Genomic DNA, 21,549 nt, shown 5'->3' with positions numbered 1-21,549 from the left:
TGGCCCTTTTTCAGAATTAGTACGCATTAATTCCCACATTACCTGAAAGTGGTGCAAGACATCACCACGTGATCAAGGACGTATTCCCTGCCAATGCAAAGAGAAGAAAAGAAACGAACTGCCCAAGGAGATTCGGCCCAACAGCGACAGGCCGCTCGGCCCAAGATTTGGCGCACGTTCGCACGGCTCGCCCGCCGGCCCAGGCCACTCCGAACGCAAGTGTGGCGAGCCCGCCAGCCGACCGCGCTGCACTGACCGCCAGGACGCCCCAGGGCGTCACGTGACCGCATCTACAGCTGTTGCCAGCCACCGTTAGTCGGCCCCGGCCGGGCAGCAACTAAGGTCAGCGCGACGCGAACAATACAAACACATAGGCGCTTTTGACGTTAGATCTTAAGCCGACCACGGGACTTGTGCGGCTTGGGCATCAAACGCGACAAGAAATCGGACAGTTTTTCTTGGGCACAGCGTTATGCCTACATGACATTTCAATTAGCACATCTTATGACAAAAGTCAAGCCACATTTAGGCGCATACCAGGTGACATCAGCTTCGAGCCAGGTCAATGAGCTTAGTCGTATCGAACAGGAGCCACAGCCGCTCGCGGACTGAACTGGCTCACGTTATCCACCGTAGAAGCAAAATGGCGCAAAATGGCGCGATGCCCTTTGGTGGACATGGTCAGAAGAGATCGGCGATTCGAACGATGTATAATACGATATGTTCCACAGTGTGCTACTTAACATAAAGCTTCATATGTATGCCGCCATCTCCAGTTAATAATTGTCCTGTTATTGTGTCCACAATATTCGGCAAAAGTGGTCTATTTAAGTTGATACGATGAAAATAGTGGTTTCTAGGGCTTCTACGTAAACTCAGCTTCACAGCCATGCCCCTAATTTTTAATATTTTCGCATCGAAAGTCTTACAAATTGATGTTCATCTCACCCTACTTTTTAGGGTCCGCCGGTGGTGTCCGCGCGCCTCTCGACAAACTTCGGTTTTGCGGTCAGTTTTACCAAAGATAATTATTTTTTAGGAGGTAAAAATGGCACCATCGGATAGTTTGGAATGTTTTGCACACGATTAGACTGCTTTTTACTCAAAAGAAGAGAAAAAATATTTTGAATTTATGCGTGCTAATTCTGAAAAGGGCCACTGTGCGCTGCTGAGACCGCGGCGTACAGATACAGCCCGGTGCAGACAGCGCGGAAATAATGAACCCGCCGTCCGGCGAGGCCAGTTTACAGAGCTCGTCACGGTGCGTGCGTTTTTCAGCCGCGGCGAGTCACAGGCGGCAGTGCGGCACGGTCTCACCGGCAGCAGTGATAAGTCATATCACTGCGAACGGTGACAAGGTCATCTCGACAGGAGACTACCACCAGCCGGCGGCGACGGCTTGGCTTCACCAACATTCCCCTCATCTGAACAACAATCGCCGAGACGACCGGTTTTCAATCTTCGGCCCCTAATCCGGCCGGTCCGCGTTCGATGCTTCAATCACATCAACAAATCCGGGAGCGAAGGTCAGACAAATTGGTCGGCGGGCGCCGTCCGCGGCCGAAATGCGCCACTCTCCAGTCAATAAGAGGGTGCGTTGAACTTATTGCGCGCCGGGGGATACCAATCTCATACGCTATGCAATACGAGACGCTTTCCTCGGGCAAAATTGTGTGACGAATGGGTCTATGAAGGCACGAGGAAAATGCGACCAATGCGTTCACAGTCCGAAGAACGGACGCAGGAAAACTACGAACTATGGCATGTCTAGAAGGGTACCAGGAATGCATTCGCAGCAAAATACTTGCGTGACTGCACGAATTCAGCAGTGGAGCCTGCTGAAGAATGGCCTAGAGTATCTGTTGCTTTGCATTGTTGTTACGCATGGACGGTGAAGCGATCCAAGCCAGTTTTAAGCAGGACATGCCTCATCGATGTGGCGGATATTACAAGTTTGCGCGAAACATCAACAGAGTTCAGCAAAGTACGGTATCACGATTCACACTCCCGTAGCGGGAAGTTCCTGAGATTAAATTTATCTCGAGCTCTCAGTCTTCCCTAGACTTCCACAGCCAGCCATTCGACTCGAGCGATCTAATTTAGACCAGTGACCTTTTCACACTACGCAGTATCGAGCCCTTTCTCCCGCGACGCAACCGGACACTCCACTCGCATGAATCACAAACCTGTGCACTGTACTTTCTCAGCCCTGACCTGTGTGAGGTACACACCTCACTGATCGCTGTTGCGTGTCGATTAGTGACCGCAGAGGTACCCCGCAGCTGCGGGGGCAGGTGGGAGTGGGCCAATCCAGCCCGCTGATATGGCACGGCCCGCCCGCTCCCCGCACCTGGGCACGGTTCGTGCTGCGTACCACAGCGCCCGCCCCACTGACCGCGTGTAGCAGCTCAGCACGGCACGCAGCCCAAGCGGACCGCACGGGGCGATACGGTGGTACGGTGGTCGGAACAGGCTCCACAAGACTCAGTTAGTCTCCGATAATGGGAGCGCAAAACGGGCAGACAGTAATGGACAGTGGACACCATTTAATCAATCACAGCGATGCTAAATGGAATAATCGTTTTGCAACAGTCAGTCAAAGATCTTAACCAATGCACATTAGCCTCTATTCCACTATTCACAGACTACGAATCGCCGATTTCAATGCCGTCAATACCAGATGTTTGGAATAACATACTAGCCCATCTAATAGCTATCCAGAACCGTTTCAAGTGTCCACATTATAGCGTTATTGCACCATTGTACTTAACGTTCCAACAAGCGGACGACATTGCGACGCCGACTGACCCATCCTTGACCTAAACCCAGTCTTTGACCAGTTTCTTCGCATCCCGCCTGATAATCGTTCCCCTTGAACCGTGACACTCAAACGGTGGCCAGAATCCAGCGAGCCCTGCCTCCCAGGGTCGTCTTTCCGATGCGAGCTCTTCCCAGTCTTTTCTTCCTAAGCTTTTACAGTGACCACCACCCTTCCCCACCACCTTCGTCCCTCCAGAGCAGCGCGCTATCCATCCATCGACCCATTTATTGCCAGCGTGTCCGCGTGTACGGCCTAAACCAATGACGGCCGCCAGGAGCCAAACCAATACAGCCCGGCCGCGCCGACCGCCGGCCGACGCGGCCACGGACGCGCGGAACGGTGGAGGCGGCCGGCGCCGGACCCGGCGGCCGCTGTCGGCGGCCCGCCCGGCCCGGCGCCGGCCGCCGCACGGAACTGAACGGCAAGGCCCGCCGACAACCAGTAGCACCGGCCACGGGCACACGCCGTGTCGGCAAACAAAACGCTCCTCCTCTCTGTAGATACGGATTCCCTCGCGGGTGTCACCGGCCGACCGCGGCTCCGGCGTCGGCCGGCTCGCTCACTCGCCATATAAAACGCTCGGTAACAAAGCAGGAGTGGGTCGGGCGGCCGCGCGCGGCACCGGCCGCCCCGTCACTCGTCTCACAGCCGGCCGGGCGGCGCTCACGTGGCTCCGACGTCCCCGACGAGGCGGGCCACCAGGCGCGGCTCTGGCACGTGTTTGGCCAGCAGCGCGGCCGGCACGGGCTCCAGCGGGGGCGCCAGCTGCGGCAGCGCCGACAGACAGCGCGTCAGGCCGGCCGCCAGGGGCCGCCAGCGCTCGGCGGCGCCGGAGGTCGGCTGCTGCTGACACAGCTGGTCACCCCGCAGCAGCAGCAGCAGCGCCACGGAGACTCCGAACTGTCAGGGACGAGAGGGGAACTGACGGTCAGGCAGGGCACGGGGGCTGAGTGGCGTGGGTCGGTTACAGGGGTCGAGGGACGGGAAGCGGAGGTTAGACGAGGCAGGGCGCGTCAGACGAGGTCGGCCAGAAGACGGGCACGGCCGACGCAGTGAACGCAGAGAGAAACAAGTCAGAGGCCAAGGGAGGGGTCATACGGGCAGCATCGCGAGTGCAATACACACAGCCGACAGCTGGACAAAAATGGCTCGACTGGAATATTTAGCTAACATCTCCAGTGGATTCACTGGTAAGTGGTAGCCTAAGATAATTTTCACTCAGAGGCTTCGGTTATAAAGTCCACCAAGGTTATGGAATTGCAGTCAAATATCCAGAAAAAAAATGCAAAAAACGCAAGACTTGGGCATCGTAATCATTTTAGAAGGCATTGGGGGAAAGCGAAAGGCCATTCAATCAAGGATTTTGAATCCACCTATCCTAACCCAACTATGGCCGCAACCTGACCGAAGTGCCGGGTGCCTGTAACTATCATGGAGGACAGTCCAACGGATCTCAGGAGCGGCGTTACTCACGGGTGAGCAGGCGACCAGCTGGAGCGGCGTTTTGGCCGGCGTCGCAGAGTCCAGATCCGTAGAGGCAGTGAGGGCCGCCGTGAGCTCCGTGATCTGCGCCAGGTCACTGTTACTGACCACCTGTGGGTACAGACAAACAGTCAGTGAGAGCCACTCCGTGATCTGCGCCAGGTCACTGTTACTGACCACCTGTGGGTAAGGACAGACAGTCAGTGGGAGAGAACCCGTCAGCTCGGTTATCTCAAATCTGGGCCAGGTCACTATAATTACTGACCACCTGTGGGTAAGGAGAAACAGTCAGTGAGAGAGAACCCGTCAGCTCGGTGATCTCAGACCTGGGCCAGGTCACTATAATTACTGACCACCTGTGGGCGAGGAAGAGCGGTCAGCGGGGTCACAGTGACCAGCATGAGGCGACTGAAACGGTCCAAACCAGGGCCGTCCAAAACGGTCCAAACCAGGCAAACCAACAACGTCATAAAAGGCAATAAATAATACCTAATAAGAAAACTAGTGCTTTAGGACATTCATGACTGTAGGCAACTCCTCTGTAAGCAATGTTTAGCTAGTCCAATGGTTTCCCGAGTAGAGCAGCTGAGGAATCAGAAACACAATATTGATAACACACTTCGAGCCGACGCAACCATTTACCGGTGTCATCCAATTACTTTACCGCCGACCCTGGCCGTTGTCACAGGAAGCGCTGGGCCGTTCGCACCCCCTGACCCGGTACGGACAGCCCGCTGGCTCCACGGCTCGCTCAGCTGTCCTGTCACGTTCACCACGGGCCGGGCGCCGCTCAATTTAATACATTACATTAGGACAGTGATAGCCCCGCTAGAAGCCCGCTAGACCCACGATACAATGTCGGTAGAACCGTGCCGTGCCCATGGCGTCAGATGCAAACTAAAGGGAGCGATATTATACCCGGAAAGCGTCATTAAAACGAGACAGTCTGCAAATTAGAAAATAAATATAAGGAAGGTCGCACCTGGATAAATATGGTAATAGTTAAGATCTGGACAATGAGCATTCCGACTGAGCCAGATGCCAGACACTAGGCATTCATTCCCTTTGGGAGCTCGGCTGTACCATCGGCACTCCAATTATGCTGCCACACAGTCGCAATACCTTCGAGGAACTCCCATTGGTAGCGCACCGCGAAACTCCATTATATCTCACATCAATACCCGTCCGAGCGCAGCCGGCGGAGACCTATCGACTTACCATCTGCATGCACACGAAGAACTTGTGCAGCATGTTGTCCAGCTTGTCCTTGTGCAGGACGACCGCCAGGTGCTTGAGCAGCGTCAGTGCGATCTGGTAGTACTGCTGGCTGCTGAGGATTGGCAGGCAGCGCAGCACCAGGCCCTGCGACGGAGACGGCCGGAGGGGCGCGTGTCAGACCAAAAAGTTGATGGCATCGATTAGCAACTAGCAAGTGCGGACCTGTGCCGAGTTCCGACATGTAAAAAAAATAGCGACGATAAAATGCAATGTCAAAAGGTAAAATAAACAAACGCCGAAACAAGAAACTTTTTAATTTTCGTTTGCAGTTTCTATGTTTACAAGAACACATCCAACCCAATCTCTATTCGCTCGCACGTAGTTTGAGACATAAACCTGTGTTCACGCATCCGTCCGCCTCACCTTGCCCTTTCTGATGGCGAGTATGTGGACGAGCTGCTGCTCGCGGCTGAGGGCCGACCAGAGCCGGCCGCTGGCGGCGGCTCGCACCTCCTCAGGCGAGAGGCGCGGTCCGGCCGGCTCAGCGGACTCGGCCTCCGACTCCGGCTCCCCGGCCGCCTGCCGGTCGGCGCCCTCCACCAGCATCACCTGGTGGTACAGCTGAAATGGGGACAGGGAGGTCAGGGACTGACACCAGCATCACCTGGTCTGGTGGTACAGCTGGAACCACAGAGGGACAGAGAGGTTACCGCCTGCCGATCGGCGCCCTCCACCAGCATCACCTGATGGTACAGCTGAAACGGGGACAGAGAGGTCAGGGACTGACACCAGCATCACCTGGTCTGGTGGTACAGCTGGAACCACAGAGGGACAGAGAGGTTACCGCCTGCCGATCGGCGCCCTCCACCAGCATCACCTGATGGTACAGCTGTAACAGGGAGAGGGACAGCTAGGTTATCAACTGCCGGTCGGCGCCCTCCACCAGCATCACCTGATGGTACAGCTGTAACAGGGAGAGGGACAGGGAGGTTATCAACTGCCGGTCGGCGCCTTCCACCAGCATCACCTGATGGTACAGCTGAAATGGGGGAGAGAGGGGTCATCACCTGGTGGTACAGCTGGAATGGGGAGAGGGATATGGAGGTTACCGCCTGCCGGTCGGCGCCCTCCACCAGCATCACCTGATGGTACAGCTGAAATGGGGACAGAGAGGTCAGGGACTGACACCAGCATCACCAGGTGGTACAGCTGAAATGGGGACAGAGATTCAGGGACTGACACCAGCATCACCTGATGGTACAGCTGAAATGGGGACAGAGAGGTCAGGGACCGACACCAGCATCACCAGGTGGTACAGCTGAAATGGGGACAGAGAGGTCAGGGACTGACACCAGCATCACCTGATGGTACAGCTGTAATGGGGACAGAGAGGTTACTGCCTGCCGGTCGGCGCCCTCCACCAGCATCACCTGGTGGTACAGCTGAAATGGGGACAGAGGTCAGGGACTGGCTGGTACCTGGTGGTACAGCTGTAATAGGGAGAGGGACAGAGAGGTTATCACCTGCACCCTTCACCAGCATCACCTGGTGGTACAGCTGAAATGGGGAGAGGGACAGAGAGGTTATCACCTGCACCCTTCACCAGCATTACCTGGTGGTACAGCTGGAATAGCGGGATGGACAGGAGAGGTAAGTCTACCACGACAATCATTCATCAATCGGCTAGCACAGAAGACAATGGGTCAAAGACACGAGCACAGCTCTGCAGTAGCAACAAACGCTAAAGTTTCATGATTGCATTAATTTAATTGAAGTTTATCTTGAAAAACCTATGACAGTAGCCAGCAACGCACTGCATACACATGTCTGGTTGCAGTGCTATCACCTTTAACCCCACAAGACCTTGCGACAGCTTTGTCCCCATTAGCATGATTCTCAGCGACTTTAGAGACACCCAACTCTGATTCCAGCGTGAACAACACCTTCAGCGAGCAACAACAACACCGACTGTGCATCCCCATCGTTATCCGGGCGTGTACCATTACAGCGGACCGATCGGCCGTCGCCCCCACCTGTTCAATGAGCAGCAGCGTCTGCCGGTCGCGCTTGGCCTCCTTGTGGTCACGCGAGCCGTCAGCGGACTCCTGGTTGATGACGCCCAGGTCGATTATCTTCCGCGGCGCCGTCACACTGGCCACCTAAACGGGTGGGGACGGTCAGTCAACAGTGGGAGTGGGTTCATGGTGACATATGGGTGGGATGGGAGACGGTCGGTCAACAGGCCGGGAAATCGGTACATGGTGGTAACAAATGGACAGGGTGGGAGCAAGGCTATAGAACTCTGGTGGGAGATGGGAGCTTGAAGGATACCGCAGAGGAACGCAGAAAGAAGCGCAGATTGGTTGGAAACGGCAAATACAGGTCAGCTAATTAACGCCGATGCATTTTTATAATGGTCGAACGTGAGGCAGCGAGCTGCCAGAAGCTAGACATAGTAGGGTATGGAGAAGGGCATATAATTTAGCAAGTATAAGCACTAAGCAGGTAGCGAGCAATGCAAACTCATAATGCCAAATCGATGGCCAAGTACGGGGTAGGAGTGACATGGGGCCATAGGTCATACAAGTTAGCGGTGGAAATGTTTGCAGTTGCAACATAGTTGCACCATGCCACGTTCCGGCTAGCAGTCCTGCGGGATCGCTGGAAAAGGTTAGCGGTGCCAGTTTACATCAGCCACGTAACGGTCAGAAAATTACAGGGTGAAACATGACAGAGTTCAGGAATGATTGTGCCTTCTGCACGCTGAGAAAACATCCAGAAAATCACATTTCAGGAACAAAATCCCGCCTCTGCACTGACATACATACCGAATGCAGCGGCCGCCCTCAAACCCATCAACCATCAGTAGTCGGTCAGGCACGGACCTGCAGTTTTCCGAGCGAGTTCTCCATCTCTGGCGGCTTGTAGAGCCGATGGTCGGTATGCTTGTCGTCCCGGTCTTTGTGTTGGTCACGACCGTGGCCACCGCGCGAGTCGCGACGGCCCTGGCTCAGCTTCCGAGAGTTGAAGTGCTGTCGGACAGGGAGGGGTGTAAACACGGTGCCCTGGGCGTGTTTACTGAGAGGAGGCAAAAATGTGAGCTGCAACGAACTCATGAGCAAACAGTTGGTCATCACTCAATCACTTTCATTTAATTCATGTCCAACTGTTACATGAAACTTTCAGACTTGGTACAATGAAGACGCTCTCAAAGCCATGTTCCAGTAAGTCACCAGTGAAAAATTGTTGTCATTACTCTCTTTTGGTCACCAGCTGATCCTATTTTCACCTTTGCCTGGATGGCAGGACACCCCAGCATTATCAACAAACAGCCTGTTGACGGTAATCGTTTGTTCCGTCCCCTTGCGTCCTAGAACCCAGTTTCTCACCTGGAAGTAGTAGTCGGAGTTGCCCTTGATCTGCATGCGCTGGATGTTGAGCAGCCACTGCCGCTCGCGCGAGGTCATCAGGCCGGCGTACGGGTCCTGGCGGCGCCGCTCCTGGTCCTGGCGCCACTGCGGCTGTTGGTGCGGCTGCTGGTGCTGCCGCTGGTGCTGGTGTTGGTGTTGGTGGTGGGACGGCGTGCCGCGGCCGGCCGGGAGCCCGCGGCCCGCGCCGCCGCTACCCCGGTCTGTGGACGCATCATCGGTGTCACCAACTGCGACCGGGATGGTGGGATGGTACGGGAAGATGCAAGTGACAAAATATGAAGCGAAACAAACTGAAACATCTAAAGAAGTTGTAAGTAAACTGAAGAAAGAAAACTGAAAAGGTAATCAGATTTAACAATTCCTAGTAAAGAATGCTGCTCGCATTATAATCGACGTCACGATCGCAGCTTGCACCCATCAGCATTATCAGGATCTAGACTGTCAGACAGCGTCCTTATTCCCCACTATTAGCCCCTCCCGCGTCTCACCTTTGTTCATGAGCTGCGGCGGCAGGATGGAGGTGACGCTGGGCGGCGGCAGGTGGGTGTTGGGCAGCCGGAACTGCTCGCCCGGCGGCGGCGGCGGCGCGCGCATCGGCGGCGGACGGCTGAAGTCCATGGGCGGCGGCGGTCCGGCCGGCGGCGGCGGCAGCCCGCGGCCGAAGCCCGGCGGCGGCGGGGGACGCGCCGGCGAGCGCGCCAGCAGGTCGTGCTCGAGCTCCTCGACGGTGCGCACCTTGGCGGCGGCGGGCAGCGGCAGCCGGGCGGCCGGCGGCGGCGCGCGCGGACGGCCCACCGACATGATGGCCGGGTCGTCGAAGGCGTTGGCCGGCCGGGTGGGGGTCGTCGACCAGATGGAGTTGGCAGACGGCGAGCCAGAGATGTCTGACTCGAGCAGGGACGAGATGGGCGGCGAGCGCGGACGGCCGAACTAAGAGACGGGTGGGCGAAGTACTGGTTAGCACAGTAACCAATGTTAAAGCAGCGGAAGTTTCTTCTAAATAGCAATTCATAAAGAAAGTTACGTAAGTTTGAGATATAAGCAGGACAGGTACAATCGCAAACAATTCGACATTCGACCGGCACATACCTGCGGGTGCGGGATGGGCACGCTGCCCGCCGGCCGGCTGCTGCGGCGCACCGACATGATGCACGGGTCGTCGAGCTCGTCATCGGTCACCAGTTTGGAGAGTCCGCGCTCGATGTCGGTGGCTCCCGGCAGCTGGTCGGCGGCCACGGAGAGCGGTGCGCGCCCGTTACCCAGCTGGTGGAGCACGGAGCGCTCCCGCTCCAGGTAGGCAGAGATCTTCTCATGGTCGTCCTCCTCCCACTCACCTGAGAGGGTGGCGACGAAACTGGGTCAGAAAATAAGTTCCGAGTGATGGGACTTGTGATGGGATGGGAGTGACGGGAGTTATGGGATTGATTCGTGACAGTGATTGTTAGCGATTCCATCATTCAAAGTCAAAAAGAGAGGACAAAAACGTAACGAAACCGTAGTTTATGTCCAAGGATGATGTCAGCCGCAGCCTACGAGGGCGACTTTTGTCACTGCTATTGTGTCAAAGTCCTCTAAATGCACTGCTTCTTTCCTCAGTTGTTCAGTTCGGGCTGACAAGTGTCAGCTATCTGATCCGCCCAGCGGCCGGTAATACGAGACCGTCTAGAGCGGCCCTCCCCCACCCCACGCTGCTACCGGAGCTCCGCCGTAGGTGAGGTACAAGCAGAGTTCGACAACAGCTGTTCACTTTAAACCAGTATAGCGCCTTTTGGGGCGACTAACGGAGCGAGCGAAGGGGTGAGTCTTGCACGTGCGAAATTTCGAGGGGGTACCTCCAACTGACTTGTGCATGGCACCCTACTGACCGGTTTCTAGCGATGTGCCAAATTTGAGCACAATCGGCCCAGCCGTTCTCGAGATCTGGGAGCGGCACCCTGCACGTGCGCACGTGCTAAATGGGTCCCAACTGACTTGTGCACGGCACCCTACTAACTGGTCCCTAACCGTGTACCAAATTTGAGCGCCATCGGTCCAGCCGTTCTCGAGATCTGGAAACGACCCCTGCACGTGCGCACGTGCAGCAGCACCCCAACTCTGGCACATGGATATGCAGTGCCTAGTGGGTGCCTACCTACATGCAAAGTTTCAGCGCAATCGGCCAAGTAGTTACCGAGATATTGCAACAATTACAAAAGTGACACCTCTTCGTTTTGCACGTGGCACGTGCATAAGGGGTCACCCACATGCATCGGGAATAGTCCAATACTTGGTAGAAGGAATGAAGCTACCCTACAAAAATTACCGCGTGTAAATCGGTCAAGTGGTTGCTGAGATATAAGCCTCGCAAAAGCGTCCGCACGGCCGGCCGGCCGGCCGGCCGGCCGCTCATACTCAGAAATTTCCGTTAATCTAAGGAAAGACTCCGCTCGCTTCGCTCGCTCCGTAACAAAACATCGTAAAAGTCTACAAATGAACTCCAGGATCGCGAGAATATTGGGCTGGAAATTGTCTGCAAATCTGAAAATGCGCAACCATTTACAGCCTGGGGAGAAGACATTTTCATCAACACTGAATTTCATTAAAATGTTTGTGATATTCTCTATCAGTCCACTTCAACTACAATATACTTTATTGGGCAACCGTCCACTGCCGCGGGGAAAACTCACCGGCGTCGGCTCCGAATGTCTCGCTGTTGTACCGGTCATCGTCCAAGTCAGGAGGTCCAAGGTCATCATCCGACTGAAACGGAACACATTCGGGGTCAGTCGGGGAGACTGCTTTCTAGCCCAGTGGGGAAGACGGGAGGCCTCCTGCCACCGGGCCCCGGGGTAGGCGGTAAATAGGGACTATGTTCAGTATTGTAATTGTTACATGGCCAGGTTGACTACTTTGTGAATAAATAACCCGGGAGAACGGAAATTACGAGCGACAAATAATGCCGCAGTGCTCGTTTTTAGCAGGGAAAGCGAAGCGATGTGCAGATTTGATACTTCGCTGGCGGAAGAAGAAGTCACCTCCCAGCGCTTCTCAGAGTGCCTTGAATGTGTTGACTGCTACAGCTGCAGACACAACAGGAGGCTTGGGGAGGGGAGAGCCAGGAGAGGGCTGCGTGACTGACTGATTGCGGTGATGGTCTTTGCAATAATTAAATTTACTGTCCTATATTTCCTGTTGTAAGCAGTTTGTATGTTGTTTTTTGGGTATCATCACTTCTTTCTGTGGCTCATTTACCACATTTAAATGCATTTTAACCATTATTTGAATGACAATCGCCAGTCCACCCTTACCACTGTTTCAAAGCCCGCGGATTCAAGACTGCAGCAGCACTAGGTCCGTGTGCCGGCGGATAGTGGGCAGAGACAGGCAGCTGATGTCACCCGAGCATGACGCACACAGCACAGATCTACGCTGCACAGAACCGAACGGTCCTCATAATACTGGTGATTTTACTTGTACTGGCAATAACAATAACTGGGACCCAAGCTGATTTTGATTGCAAATGTTTTTTTACAGATGAAGAGATAAATAATAATAATATTAGCATTTATTTCGCACCATAATAAATAAAAGCATAATTATTTCCTGCTTTGTAAAAGGTACTTACCATATGTGCCGTGTCAAATCCAAAAAAGCTATCCGACATTGTGATGTTCTAGCTTATTGACGCCTTGCTTTTCAGGCATACTACGAGGCGCGCCCTAACTTTCAAGGCCGGTTATGGCCTTAAAAATCAAATATTTAAAGTGAGGGGTTAAAGACACCAAACAAGAGTACACATACAACCAGAAAAGTAGCGAAATATATTTATATACACTGTGGCGAAATCTACACAACTTTCAAGCGATTTCCCAACAAAAGATGAACGCGGGGGGCAGCGATAGAGGGGGGCGCTACATTGGTCACATACGTCTCACCTTTCACTTAGCTGCCATATGAAGGTTTTCTCTGCTCTTTGCTTCAACCCGAATCTGTTTCTAATGAATGCATCCTTCATATTGTTGATTGCGCTATCTGATCCTATTTTTCTTTAACAAATCGGAAGTAAAATATATTTTGGAAGATTCAATAGGAAAAAATAAGATTTAAAGGAATGAAAAATGGGAAAAATATGTGCCTGTTAGTAATGTACCAAAATCCTGTACCAAAATCCTTTATGGAATATATGCCAGAGTTACATAAATGGCGCATATGTGACGAAAATCGGATGTCATAAAATTGCATGCAAGTTGCATGCATGTGCAAGAGTTTTTTGGGCATAACTTGAAGGAATACGTGATTATTTCGACTTTTAAGCACATTTTCGTTCTGTCGGATACTTGGTTTGTAAAGTAAGTTGTGACAACATTGCCTTTTGGCCCTTTTGGGGCGATCAACGAGCGAGTGGGAGTGGGAGCCCTGCACGTGCGCTACTAGTGTGAGTGCCGATGCTTCTTGTTCTGACTGACTTGTGCATGGCACCCTACTTAAATGAACTTATTTGGCCTTGCTTTAATGCTTCTGACTGACTTGTGCATGACACTTTACTTAGTACTTACTGGTCTCCTAACCGGAACCCGCCCTCCATAGGGGTATTGACGGACCCTACCACCTTGACCTGACCTTGACCTGACCTCTGACCTACTTAAGCAAAAATGAGCTCTTAAGATCCGCCTTGTTGAGAGCTTTCGATTGCCGTTTTCCCCGTCTTTCTACGACCATCGGTTCGGAAGTTAGAAAGGGGGGGCAGAATCTGCCCCCCCCCCCAGCATGGCGCGTATGGCTTAAAGGTAGACTGCCACCTTTTTTCCACAAAACGGTTTTCACTAGAGCTGAGCCACCTATGTCCCAGACTGAAGTCGGTTTTCCGAAATTCGAACCCGTTTGCGAGAAATCGGAGACCAAAGTTCAGTTTGATGCCATTTTTTTAGTCCAAGAAAACCGACATCTCTACTGTTTATTGATAACTTTGAAACATGAATTTTCTTATCTTTTGGTAAATATATGTCAAAACTTTGATTGTTTCGAGATCAGAGAAGAATTTTGGAGTGTCAAAATAAAAGTTAAACTTATATATTCAGTAGTTCATTTTTTTCCAAAAAAGTGTGGGAAATGGGGTTTAACATGGGCCAGACCCATTCCAAATGAGCCATGATTTTTAAATGTTTTACGAACTTAAATGCAAAATAAATTAAACATGGCCAATTTCTTATGAAATCATATATTAGTAAATCATAAAATACCTTACTTTTTCAAATAAAATGTAATAATCTTATGACCTTGAAGTCTAGTGATGTGTAAACATTGTCGCTAGACATTAACCGATTGATAATTGTATGATAATGGACAATTTTTTTCGCGATTCACGTGATGATACTTTGTCAGGTGAATTCTAAAATTTTGTTTTGTCCAGGGAATAAATCATAGGCCGATCTGAGAAAACTTTTTGAAGGTGGCAGTCTTCCTTTAATAGCCCAGCGAGGCGCGGGTTAAGACCGCTTCACATAATGGAGCGTAAACGCGATGGGCACGTAAGCGGATAGGGTTTTACCGTTTACTTTACACTTTACAGTATGTGGAGTGGCTTAAGGTAAAAATTCCGACAGGCAGCTATTTTTATGTTGGTAAAACTGACCTCAGACCTAAAAATGGCATAAGTACTTTTGTCATCATTTTTTTGACGCTCATTCGAATGCCGCTTACCGCGTATCGCTACGTATCCCCGGGCCCTGTTTCACCGCCCGACGCTGCGCGCGCTGCAGCGCGCTGGGAGGTGAGTCACACCCCTGACGTCACTCGAATGACATTACGTGCGATCCGTTAGCTTATGATGAATCGCGTTTGGAACAGAGGTCCTAAGAAACCAAGAACAGAGAGAACAGAAGTTTGAGTGCGAAATGCGAATGCTGCTAGCGTGCTGATGGTGCTGGCGCTGGGGTGCTAGCGTTTTACGATGACGTCATAGCGTAGCGTCAGAGTGGAGTTTGTTGATATTGCCATGGAAACCCAACGCACCGACGCGCGCAGTGCTCTGCCGTGAAACACCGCCCACTGCCCAGGAGTGGAGCTAGACGGGGGAGGGACGTGACCCCCCCCCCCCCCTCAGCACTACTTGGACATTCATCTTTTTCTTAGTATCCATGGCTTTAGCCGTTAACCTATACCCTTGTTCAGTTTTCAGGATGATCATCCCGGTGCGCTGTTTCACCTGCGGGAAGGTGGTGGGCAACAAATGGGAGGCCTACCTGGGACTGCTGCAAGCCGAGTACACAGAGGGGTGAGTGAGTGGGTGACCGAAAACACGGATGGGTGAGTGAGGCAGAGTACACCAAGTTAGACCGAGTATAGTCGACGATAGAAATTAGAATAATGTTCCACTTTTCACAGGCAATTAATTGCCTGGAGCGGTAGGCTGTGCCGCATCACACGGGCTGAGTTCACAAATTATAGCTTTGTCCCAATGCTCACAATCGACACGCTTAATTGCGTGATAAACGGCACAACTTAGCGCTCCGGTCAACTGATAGCTTCTGAGGAGTGGAACATCATTTTGTAGTCGACTATACACGCAGGGTCGGGTCAGGTCGACCTCACAGTCAGGCCGGTTGCACAGAGCTGTGAGTCAGGGTGGTCCCACGGACCGTGATCGTGTTGCTGACGTCTCCCTCCACCCGGTCTGCCTGGCAGTGACGCGCTGGACGCGCTCGGCCTGCGCAAGTACTGCTGCCGGCGCATGCTGCTGGGACACGTGGACCTCATCGAGAAGCTCCTCAACTACGCGCCGCTCGAGAAGGCGTGAGGGGCTGGACCCCAACCGTCACCGTGCGCCCGTCTCATCGTGTTACTCATGTCCGCCGCTGGATGATTCCATTGTATTGTATCGCTCATTTCATCGTAAATAAATGTTAAAGGTCAAAGGACTGACCTGTACTGTGACTGTGTAGAAGCTTTGGTGAGAGCATGTGCTATGGCTTACCGTTGCCTTTTTGTGGAACTACTATGCTGTTTTTTCGCCCCGATACATTAATTGTGCCGCAGCTGCCAGCCTATAAGCAGTAACATTTAGTTGTAAATAGCCTCAGTCGTCTCGGATCTTCCCTCCTGTCCTGTTCCGTCGCTCCAAGTCCAGCCGCCAAGCCAGCACTACATCTTGGCCTTCTGTTTAGTGTTTGGTCAACTGTGCTGGTTACGAGTTTTCTTGAGTCATTTGACAGATCAGTTATGTGAGTGAGTTAGGGCACGGCTGCCTCGCCACCAATCTTGCGAGTGACACCGTAGGGCATCGAGCCACCACCGGTGATCTTGTTCTTGTTCGGCTCACTGTCAAGACCTTGGTCAAGACTCAGACCATTGATTAGCTTTTTCTCCCAACGAACTGCCAAATATAGCGAAACCATAGCCTGAGCCAGAGTCGTGGAATGAATTAAATGAATTTCATTCATTCATTCATTCATTCATTCATTCATTCATTCATTCCCTAGATGGCCTTTGATTCATTCACTCATCAATACTTCCGCCGTAATTTCGTCTAGGGTGGGGCTCCTTACAAAAGAAAAAGTTGTGGTGCATTAAGAACAGGTGCGCCATTAATGGATTTTGTCAACAAATCTCAGCGTTGTATGCGACGAACCCCGCCCTGAAAGATTGCACCTGTGTATTTTTTGTTATTTTTCGTGGCAAGGTGCGACTGCTTCGTGAGTATTTTATTTTCTTCATAAATATTGAGAACCCAGAAAGGTCTGAACATGCTTAAGCCTCCTGATAGCTGTTGGAATAGCTGTTTAGCTGAGTTTGTTATGCCATGTGACTCACTGCTGCTTGAATGACTGGAAAATGCCTCGAAATTTCAAAACCATGTAAATTGTCTTTAGAATGTTATGCCTGTTTCATGTCATTTTCTTTCAGCAGAGTTTGAAAAATGGATGATATATTTCAATATGTCCGAGAGGGCAATCCGTTTCATGTCCGCGTTTGGCTGGATGATACAGAACATGACATGAATGAAGGGTAAGTACATATTGCCACTTGGTAGTTGGCAATTGAGCACTACTTTGTGCTGTGATTCGAGTACACGAACCACAGTGGGACTGAAATCTGAAACTGTTATATGCTGCTGGATGTGTTATCGTCATATTAAAAAAAGATCCTGCACGGCCATATTTGTTTGGTTGCTTGTGGGTACTATTTTCCTATTTACTGTAGCTGTTAATTAAAAATCATAGCCATCATGTGTGTCATGTGCCCTTTTATTCACGACCCAACGTATTTACAGCGTGGTAGCGTTTTCTCAAACGTGTGATGGGTGCGCTCTAGGCAATAAGCACTTCTGCAAATATTTATTTTGCTTTGAAACGCTTTGAAAATTGTATGTACTTGTGCATGATCGCAATCACAGCCGGACCAGCAGCTTGCATCCCATGCATGCATCCCACGTCACGTCAATGTACACCCTGTCTGACTTGTGTGCCGTGTGCGCTGCGCAGCGACGACCACGGGTTCAGCCCGCTGCACTGGGCGGCCAAGTGCGGCCACGCCGGTATCGTGGAGATGCTGATTCAGCGCGGTGCCAGGGTGGGCGCCACCAACATGGGAGACGACACGCCGCTGCACCTGGCCGCCGCGCACGGACACCGACCCGTCGTACAGCTGGTGAGGGAGCGAAGATGAACTGACCCGACCTCACCTGACCTGACTCGACCAGTTCTGACCACATCTGACCTGACCTCAGATCCACTCTCACTGGTCCTGATTTAACGCTAAAAGCTCACGAATTGTGTCATATTTAGGCTGCGCGAGTCTTACCTGAAGTCACCCTGAACCAACGCCGACCGTGACGGTATTGCTGTTTTCAGCTGCTACGTACCAAGGTGGACGTGAACCTAACGAACGAGCACGGCAACACGCCGCTCCACTACGCCTGCTTCTGGAGCTACCAGGGCATCGCCGACGACCTCATCCAGGCCGGCGGCATCGTCACCATCTCCAACCGATTCGGTGAGAGCGGGAGGGTTTTGGTGAGAGAGGAGAGAGAGAGCTTCGGTGAGAGATGAGAGAGCTTCGGCGAGAGTGGGGTGCGAGCGGGATAGAGTGAGGCTGAGCTTGGGTGAGACTGAGAGCGGGAGGGTTTTCGTGAGAGCGGGGAGAGTTTTGGTGAGAGCGCTTCCGCTCTCCCGCTGATGAGCTTTGGTGAGAGCGGGGAGACTGGATGGTGGAGGGGCGTGGGGTCGACTATCAGATCGCAGGTCGGCTGCCTTAGTGCTGAGCTAGGCTGTGTCAGCGCCTGGCTATCACTGCTGGGTTGGACCGTGTTTCTGCTGAATTAGTGCTCAGATGTGATTGTGTTTGGTGGGATGGATGAGCCTTTATTGTATTCACCAAAATCTTTGTGCGTTATTTGTAAATGACACAAATTTTCGGCAACGCACAAAACTTACAAAGTGATATTATATTTGCCTCTGTAACCGTTTGTCCGTGTCGTGTGATAGGTAAGACGCCGCTGGACTACTGCAAGGGCTCGATGGCGACGCGTCTGCACGAGCTGGCCGTACAGATGGGCCAGGAACTGCGGAGGATCGAATACAAGGACCAGAGCTGGCTGGGCATGAAGACGCGCAGCCGTGAGTAATGCTGACGGGGCCAGTCGTACTTCCTGTCCCTAGTCGGACGGGTAAAAAATGCAGTGACCCACAGAAAGCGTTCCTTTGTCTGCAGTTTCACATCTGAAATATCAAGCTTTCAATATTTTGCTGTGCAGTGCGTTTTGTCGATCACTGTTTATTGATCGTGCTGCTTTTTATCCGTTTAATTTCCTTAACTGGGAGTGGATGTTCGTCTGTTCTTGTGTCAGAACAGACGTACCTATAACAGTCCTTTAGCATCATAACACTCAGCGGTGTAACTTTATATATGTATGGGGGTGCAGGTGCACCCCCATCCCCTGAAAGTGCACCCCCATCACGTTAAAGTGCACCCCCATAGGCTAAGCGGCGCCCCACACGCCGCCCGACACCGATAAGCTCTTGATCAAATGGCGAGGGTGATTTCCCGGCTACATTCCGTCTCGCGACCGGCGTCGTGCTGCTTGCAGGCTTGGGAAGCGTCCAGTCGTATCGTTCCCCAAAAAATGGACGAAAGGGGCACCCCGGCAAAAACGGGACTTTCTCAGCAAAAGTGGAGCGCCCGAGGCAGAAGTGGGGCACCTCCAGGCTCCAACGTAGGTTGGGATCGTCAAGCATAAGACTGGCGCCGCAGCGGAGGAGAGGCGCCCCCAGTAGGAATGAGGCACCTCAAGCAGAACTTGCGGTTCGCCCAGTAGAAGAGCGCCCTCAGTAAAATACGGGCGACCCCAGCAGAAACGGGCGCCTCACCAGAAGAAGGGCACCCCAGCGGAAGAAGAGCACCCCAGCAGAAAGGGGGCGCCCCACCAGAAGAGAGCTGTCTCCAACAGAAAAGGAGCGCCCTCAGCACAAGAAGGGCTCCCCAGCAGAAAGGGGGCGCCCCAGCAGGAGAGGGATGCTTCCAGAAGAAGAGAGGCACTCCAATATCAATGGGGCACCTCAAGCAAAAGTTGGGCTCGTCCAGCAGATGTGGGGCGCCCCTAGCAGAAGAGGAGTGCCCCCAGCATAGGACCGCCCCAGCAGAAAGGGGCGCCACACCAGAAAGGGGCGCCCTACCAGGAGAGGGATGCCTACAGAAGAGAGGCACCCCAATACAAAAGGGGCATCTGGAGAAAAAGTTGGGTTTGCCCAGTAGAAGAGCGCCCTCAGTAGAACACGGGCGACCCCAGCAGTGAGGGACGCCTCACCAGAAGAAGGGCGCCACAGCAGAAGGGCACCCCAGAAGAAAGGGCCCTTTCTTCTGGGGCCCTTTCTTCTGGTGGGGCGCCCCGGGGCGCCCCACCAGAAGAGAGATGTCTCCAGCAGAAAAGGAGCGCCCTCAGCACAAGAAGGGCTCCCCAGCAGAAAGGTGACGCCCCATCAGAAGAGGGATGCTTCCAGAAGAAGAGAGGCACTCCAATATAAATGGGGCACCTCAAGCAAACTGCAAAAGTTGGGCTCGTCCAGCAGTAGTGGGGCGCCTCCAGCAGAAGAGGAGTGCCCCCAGCATAGGGCCGCCTCAGCAGAAAGGGGCGCCACACCAGAAAGGGGCGCCCTACCAGGAGAGGGATGCCTACAGAAGAGAGGCGCCTCAATACAAAAGGGGCACCTGGAGCAAAAGTTGGGTTCGTCCAGCAGCAGTGGGGCCGGGGAGCCCCCAGCAGAGGTGGGGCGCCCCCAGCGGCCCCGGCGGAAGTGGGGCGTCCCAGCAGAACAGGGGCTCCCCAGCAAAAGAGCAATGCCCCCAGACCTACCCGAGCACCTTCAGCAGAAGTTGGGCGCCCGGCAGAAGAGGGACGCCTCTAGCAAAAATAGAGCATATCAGGGAAGGGAAATGTCAGACTCCAGCAGAAAAGTGAGACCCCAGCAGAGGAGGAGCGCCCATCAGAAGTAAGTCCCGCCGAGCATAAGAGGGGTGACCTCAGCAGGAGAGAGGCGACCCCAGCAGTAGAAAGGCGCCCAATAAAAAAGGTGATTCCAGCAAAAGTGGGTGTCGCCTCGCCAGTCGCCGAGCATAAAAAGGGCACCCCGATTCTATAAAAAGTTGGAATAAAAAAAATAAAATGCAATTTCGTTATAAATTCAATTGATTGATTGAAATTCGTGCGAATGAATCTAATGTCATTTCGTAATACCCAACTTTATGCCATTGGACTGTGGCATTGGGTGTTTAGTGTTCATACAATTAAAATTGTACATGCAAAAAAAAATCATTTTATTTCAAAAGTTATTGTAAGTTGTACCTACAAGCAGAAACCTCGACTTCCGTTTATCGGTGCGCCGGTTAGGGGGCCTTGGTTTAACCCTCGCCCGCACATGGGGGGGGGGGGGGGGTGGTTGCCACCCCCCCAGGTAGTCTTTCTGCTCTGCACTCAACATTTTTAGAGCTAGAAGGCTGATTTTTCGTATAGCTGCTCCTCTATCCTTTCTTGATGTCCACTGAAAATTTCAAGTTTCTGTGATTTTTGGTTTCGGAGATATGACCTTGTTTTTCAGGTCATGTCATGACCCAAATGGCCAATTCTCAACATCTTGCGTTTGCCATAGGCCTTGTGTGCTTTTGACACCCTGATTTCGGCCTTTTTTGCCAGTCTTGCCTCCCACCTATCATGGAACATGTTGTTCGACGATGTACAAGGGTCAAGGTCAAGGTCAAGGTCAACCTAGGTCATCTAAGATAATTGCGTTTTAGGCAAGCTGAATTTACTTTTTGTGAAGTTTTTTGACTGTATTTTTGGTAAAAGCTTCTCAGATCATGATTTCATGTAATATGGACCCAAAAACAATCGGTGCACACATCAGTATACACACAGACACATACAGACATACAAACACATATAATTGACCTTGACCTAACTTGACCTGAAATGACCTCAGCAGCAAAATTCTGGTCGGGTAGTGTGACAAAGAGGTTCTAGCTGGCTTGGAACCAGAAAACAGCATCGTCATCGGTATTTGATAAGCAGCGCACTTGATATCCAACGGTGACCCAAAACAGCAACATTTTTTAGTTTGACCTGACCTG

At 52.4% G+C, this 21,549-nt stretch overlaps 2 protein-coding genes across 3 annotated transcripts in view; one reads left to right on the top strand and one right to left on the bottom strand.

Annotated features, from left to right (window-relative positions):
- Positions 1-3,026: 3,026 nt before the first annotated feature.
- On the bottom strand, positions 3,027-12,802 carry LOC122389456 (protein PAT1 homolog 1-like). The gene is made up of 11 exons (XM_043381559.1): positions 12,557-12,802; positions 11,619-11,691; positions 10,042-10,286; positions 9,441-9,882; positions 8,911-9,152; positions 8,407-8,553; positions 7,555-7,680; positions 5,945-6,142; positions 5,522-5,665; positions 4,295-4,414; positions 3,027-3,721 (listed from the first exon to the last, which is right to left on the bottom strand). Exons 1-11 carry the CDS (start codon positions 12,593-12,595, stop codon positions 3,485-3,487), a joined length of 2,013 nt encoding a protein of 670 aa, XP_043237494.1. The 5' UTR covers positions 12,596-12,802; the 3' UTR covers positions 3,027-3,484.
- A 3,539-nt stretch (positions 12,803-16,341) lies between these two features.
- The window catches only part of LOC122389450 (integrin-linked protein kinase homolog pat-4-like), a 32,942-nt gene continuing 27,734 nt past the window's right edge, over positions 16,342-21,549 (top strand). Inside the window, exons 1-5 of one of the 2 annotated variants that reach the window (XM_043381534.1) lie at positions 16,342-16,622; positions 16,837-16,935; positions 17,412-17,577; positions 17,781-17,922; positions 18,414-18,545. In XM_043381534.1, the coding sequence (XP_043237469.1) occupies positions 16,847-16,935; positions 17,412-17,577; positions 17,781-17,922; positions 18,414-18,545 (529 nt within the window). In that variant the 5' untranslated portion in view covers positions 16,342-16,622; positions 16,837-16,846. The remainder of the gene's footprint in view (positions 16,623-16,836; positions 16,936-17,411; positions 17,578-17,780; positions 17,923-18,413; positions 18,546-21,549) is intronic. The other variant, XM_043381546.1, reaches the window with a different exon arrangement.

Source organism: Amphibalanus amphitrite, unplaced genomic scaffold (genome assembly GCF_019059575.1).
Source record: "Amphibalanus amphitrite isolate SeventyFive unplaced genomic scaffold, NRLGWU_Aamphi_draft 000019F_arrow, whole genome shotgun sequence".
NCBI lineage: Eukaryota > Metazoa > Arthropoda > Thecostraca > Balanomorpha > Balanidae > Amphibalanus > Amphibalanus amphitrite.
This window is presented reverse-complemented; position numbering and strand designations above follow the sequence as displayed.

Coding starts and splice junctions, on each gene's coding strand:
- LOC122389456 (XM_043381559.1), bottom strand. CDS start 12,595: ATGTCGGATAGCTTTTTTGGATTTGACACGGCACATATG. Junction 9,153..9,440: donor GCCGCAGCTCATGAACAAAG/GTGAGACGCGGG, acceptor ATGCGTCCACAG/ACCGGGGTAGCGGCGGCGCG. Junction 8,554..8,910: donor ACTCCGACTACTACTTCCAG/GTGAGAAACTGG, acceptor CCTGTCCGACAG/CACTTCAACTCTCGGAAGCT.